Here is a 4,861-nt window from a genome sequence, read left to right as displayed (position 1 = left end):
AGCCTCAGGGGCGAGAGCTTCCGACGCTGTCGGGCAGCAGGTGGGGCCGGGTCAGAGGCCGGGACGAGGTGGGGAGGAAAGGCCCAGCGTTAAGAATAAGCAGAGGGAAGGGGCGCAGCTGAACAGGAGGATGGCTGAGAGTTCGAGGCCAGGCTGGGCTCCATAGTGAGACCCTGTCTCAAAAGAGAGAGAGAACTGTGAAAGAAGAAGAAAAGCAAGGAAAGACGCAGCACGAAGGATGCTCTTGGAAAGCAGCTGCCACCGTAGTAATGAAATCTTCGGTGGAAGTTAAGTCAGGCAGAATTCTGGAAGCCCCGAGAGCATTCGCACCCTCGTCCCTGAGGTCGGGACGTTCCGGTCCTGTGTGACAACCAGGACGTGACAATGGGATTTTTTTTTTTTTTAAGATAAGGTCTCACTATGTAGCACACGCTGGCCTCGAACTTGCGGTGAATCTCCTGCCTCAGCTTTCCCAGTGCTGGATCGACGAGCCTGTGTCCCCGCACTGGGTGTGAGACTGAACGGCAGGAGGCTCGGAGAGTGCGGTCCTGTGGGTGCCAGGCGAGGCGGCTGGACGCCTGCCCGCCTGTGCTGAGTCACAGCCCAGCTGGGAGGCAGGACCTGGGCCATCGATCGGTTATCAGCGCTGATATGGGGATCTCTCAGGCAAAGAGTAAAGTGCAGAAGCGAGCCTGACAAATGTCCCAGCGGGACGGGGAGGGGCCTCTGACCACCGCTGCGGGCGGAGGAGGAGCTGGCAGGCGCGGGGCTGGAGTGGGATTTCAGGGCCTCCCCGGGAGGAGGAAGGGACTGGGGCTGCGTGTACCTTGCTCTTCTGGTTTTCTCAGTCCAAGCCCCAAGCCTAATCCAAGCGTCACAATCACCAGCAAAGCCAGAAGAACCTTCGAGAAGGAAGGAAAAGGCACCTTTACAACCTTTTAAAAAAGCACAGTGAAAAATAACCACCGTCTCGCCAGCCGTGCAGGAGGCCAGACGCGGGTACACCACTCACTTAACGCCTGAAAGATCGGAGAGAAGGCTGGGACGCATGCATTAGAGATCTCCGAATTCAGATGCTATCCTTCAACTACAGCACGCTTAACCCGGGTGGAATTAAAGTAGGAATGGGACAGGGGATCTAGCTCAGTGGCACTGCACCGCCTTGCAAGGCAAGGTCCCGAGTTCGATCCCCAGTAGCCAAAGCGGGGAGGGGCAGGGATTTACCCCTGGTTCTACCACTTCGCAAATGTAAGGTCTTGAGTTTGATCCATGGCAACAAAGAAAAAGAAAAGAAATAAATAAAATAGGAATTAACACTACAGGAGCTCCAGGTACAATGGTGCAGGCCTTCAGCCCCCGATACTCAGGAGGCTGAAGCAGGAGGATCAGTAGTTTTCGGGGTAATTTACCAAGACTGTGCCTCAAAATTCAGTTTAAAGAAGGGCTGAGGATGTAGCTCAGGAGTATAGGGTCCCAGAGTTCAATCCCTGGTGCCTGGGGGATCCATTTACCTTTGCCCATTTTTCTTTTCCTGTTTTTTGGTTTTTGTTTTTTTTCCCACTTTATTTTTAGATTTGAGACAGAATCTTGCTATGTAGCCCAGGTTGGCCTCCAACTCAGGGGTGATCCTCCTGCCTCAGCCTCCCTGTGCTGGGGTCACAGGCCTGTGCCATCACGCCCGGCTGTTTTTCTTCTTTTCCGCTGGGCACTTCTTTAGAAATCGTTTTATGTGAAGGCATCCAGCCCCCGGCAGAGCTGTGAAATCCTTAGCTACCTAGGGCGCAGTTGTTTGATTGTATTTCTCCTTCCAACAGAGGGCAGCACTGAGCCAGTCACGCTAGTGCCACTCCACTGCGAACGTTCCTCTGCTTGGCAAAATGGCTCGGGTTCTGGCGGACTTTGGGCTACAACTTGATTAAAGCCCCGGCGCCACCGGGTCTTCCTCCGAGTCCTCCCCCTCCCGCGATGTCCCTTAATAAGCGCCAGGTGGCAGGGCTGGGAGACCGCTACTGCCAATAAAGAGCAGCAGCGACAGAGGCACACAGGACACAGGCAAGGGTTTACAGCTCCGTTAACACCGTTACCATAGCGCAGAGTCACGGACACAAGGCGCGGAGGCACGTTTGTAATCCCAGCACCTGGAGGCCGAGGCAGGAGGGTCAGCCATGGGTTTGAGGCCAGCCTGGGCTACATAGTGAGACCCTGTCTCAAAAAAACAACTTTAAAACAAAAATCCCCAAAGGATAAAGAATAAGCAGAAATATCGAGGGTTTATTTCGCCTGTCAGGAGGCTCAGCACGGACGTGCGTTGTGTCCTTGACTCCTCAGTGATGCTGGAGAGATCCTGGTGAGATGGCAAAGGTCTGTGATCCTTCAGAAGCAGGAGGAGCAAAAGTTCAAGCCCAGCCTCAGCAACTTAGCCATTTAGTGAGGCCCTGTCTCATAATAAAAAGGGTCAGGGATGTAGTTCAGTACCAAGGTTAAAACCCCAGTACTTAAAAAAAAAAAAAAAAAGTACTGAGAGAGAGGGAGTATTCTCGTAGGCAGGAGTTTAGAATGCGGCCGCACAGGGCACGCATGGGGAGATGCAACCCAGAAGTCAGCGGTTTTGCATGGAGACTGGAGGGAACCAAAAAGCCCTGGAGAGCCAGTAACAGACTCAGAAAGGAGTCAGAGATGCCTCAAGAAGGCTATGACTTCTGTAGCTGCAGGACATCGTGTGGCAACTCCTCTTCAGATCCCTAGGCGGGCTTTGGGGAAATGTTTACGGCTAAGATGCAATGAGCTCAGTTTTCTGGAGGCTGAGGCAGGAGGATCTCTGCATTCAAGGCCAGCCTGGGTTACACAGTGAGATCCTGTCCCAAAACCCAAAAACAGGAAGGAAGCAGAGGAGGGAGAGTTCAACAACTCTCATGCATTCTTATGGCACTCGATGGGAGGGAGGAGGAGGAAGGGCCAACTCTTGGGTGTGGGGGTTGGAGGTTTGCCTTCAGCAAAATGAAAACAAAGCCAGAGCCTGAGGGTCGGTCTGATGCCAAGGAAACTGAGGCAGTGGACAGAGCCTCCCCCTTGCCCCAGAAGTTTGCTGGGCAGGGGAAGAGAGTAATAAAATCAAGACAGCTCTTGATTTTATTATTTAGGACAGGGAGGATCACACCCCATAAAAAGACAAGAAGGAGGGAGTAGACAAAAGAGAACCTTTGGAATTTAAGAAAATAATTTCAACAAACAGCAGGACTAGGGTGATTTGAATTTCTCCCTCTCCCGCTTCGAAGAGGTGGCTGTGGTTCCTCCCTGTACTGCGGAGAGTTGGCTGGGGACCTGGCAGAAACCTGTGGCCTTTCACATCTCCGCGCTGGAGTCGGGCGATGCCGGCAGCGCTGTCCCGGCCCCGCCCGGCCCAGGAGACCCCGCTGCACTCACCGCGCAGATCCGCTTGTACCGCTTGGCGCTGTCCTTGCCAACAGGCTGCTCCAGGACCAGCGTCTGCTGAGAATCCATTGTCCGGCCCTGCACAGACCAGTTTGGCAGGAAGACAGCGGCTCTGGCTCTCCTCCTCTCCGCAGAAGGAACTGCTCCAGCTGCACAGCTGTGCTGGCCTTAAATAGTGCCCGGGAGCGCCGCGCCTCGGAGATTGGGCCAATTGGGCCCGGGGAGAGGCACAGAAACGCTAAGCAGTGTCTCACCAAAGGGTCAAGGTCTGTTTCTGGGACACGCATGCGACTCTTCTTTCTCTCCTTCTTCTTTTTGGCTTGGATCTGTTTGGTTTTGACACAGGAGTCTCCCTCTATAGCTCTGGCCTCAAACTCAATGTGTAATCCAGGTTAGTCTCGAACTCGTGGCAGTCCTCCTGCCTCAGCCTCCTGAGTGCTGAGATTGCAGACCCAGCTCACCTTATACTTTATAGTGAATGCTGATCAAGAATAATATATTCATCCAATTTTGATGTAATCTGATCATTTATATTATCCTCTTTAAAAATAACCCCAAGACCTGTCATGTAAAGGTACAAATTCCCAGTGATGAATGTCATTGTATCAGATACCTAAAATGTACCAATAAACTTAATGAATATAAAAAACCCAAAACAAAGAGTCTTGCCACAAGGTGCTTCTACACTTGACATAGACTTCACATCACAGCTGAAAGTTAACATATTAAAAATATGTTTTCTCTGAGTGTGGTGCCGCACGCCTGTAATGCATGAGCTAGCACTCAGGAGGCTGAGGCAGACAGATCAAGTATGAAGCCAGCCTGGACTTCAAAAGGAGATCCTATCTCAAAAAAAGATCAAAAGAGAGACGGAGAGAGAGCCTTGCTTTACTACTTTAAAATTTTATTTTATTTTTATTTTTGTTTTTTGAGGCAGGGTCTCGCTATGTAGTTGGGCTGACCTTGAGCTCACTACAGAGCCCAGGTTGGCCTCGAACTCATGACAATCCTCCTGCCTCAGCCTCCCATATTTTAAGAAGTCTGAAATTGTCCTGAGCCACTGTCAAGTGCTGAATTCTGAGACAGTCATGCCTTTCATTTTACAGTGTTCACAATTTAAGCCATGTTTTCGTAGCTCCCATCAAAGCTGACAGAATCCCTGCTTTATTCTGAGGTACAGCTCTGGTATAAATCGAGTGACTTAGTCCCCCAGAGTCACACATTTACTGGATGCCAGAACCAGAACTAAAGCGCGGACCTTGTAACTCCAATCGTCAAGGCAGTTTTCACACATCCACGAGAATTCCCTATTTTCTGATGTATGTAGGCCGGGGCTCTATCGTGTTTATGATGGTCAGAGATTAATCCATGGCAGTGTGCCGCGGGCGTGGTAGTGTTACAGATAGGTGAGCGAGGTGGAAATATGACA

General features: G+C 51.3%; 1 protein-coding gene across 1 annotated transcript in view; it reads right to left on the bottom strand.

The window, feature by feature from the left end:
• Enpp3 (ectonucleotide pyrophosphatase/phosphodiesterase 3) overlaps positions 1 to 3,586 on the bottom strand; it is a 74,769-nt gene extending 71,183 nt beyond the window's left edge. The window contains exons 1-3 of the mRNA XM_010639120.3: positions 3,424 to 3,586; positions 824 to 902; positions 197 to 231 (exon numbers count right to left, since the gene is read on the bottom strand). Coding sequence (XP_010637422.1) covers positions 197 to 231; positions 824 to 902; positions 3,424 to 3,501 — 192 coding nt within the window. The 5' untranslated portion in view covers positions 3,502 to 3,586. The remainder of the gene's footprint in view (positions 1 to 196; positions 232 to 823; positions 903 to 3,423) is intronic.
• Positions 3,587 to 4,861: the final 1,275 nt, after the last annotated feature.

The sequence above is a fragment of the Fukomys damarensis genome, unplaced genomic scaffold, assembly GCF_012274545.1.
Source record: "Fukomys damarensis isolate Sample0158 unplaced genomic scaffold, DMR_v1.0_HiC HiC_scaffold_14, whole genome shotgun sequence".
Classification (NCBI taxonomy): domain Eukaryota; kingdom Metazoa; phylum Chordata; class Mammalia; order Rodentia; family Bathyergidae; genus Fukomys; species Fukomys damarensis.
The sequence above is the reverse complement of the archived record's forward strand: the minus strand, read 5'-3'. Positions and strand labels throughout refer to the sequence as shown.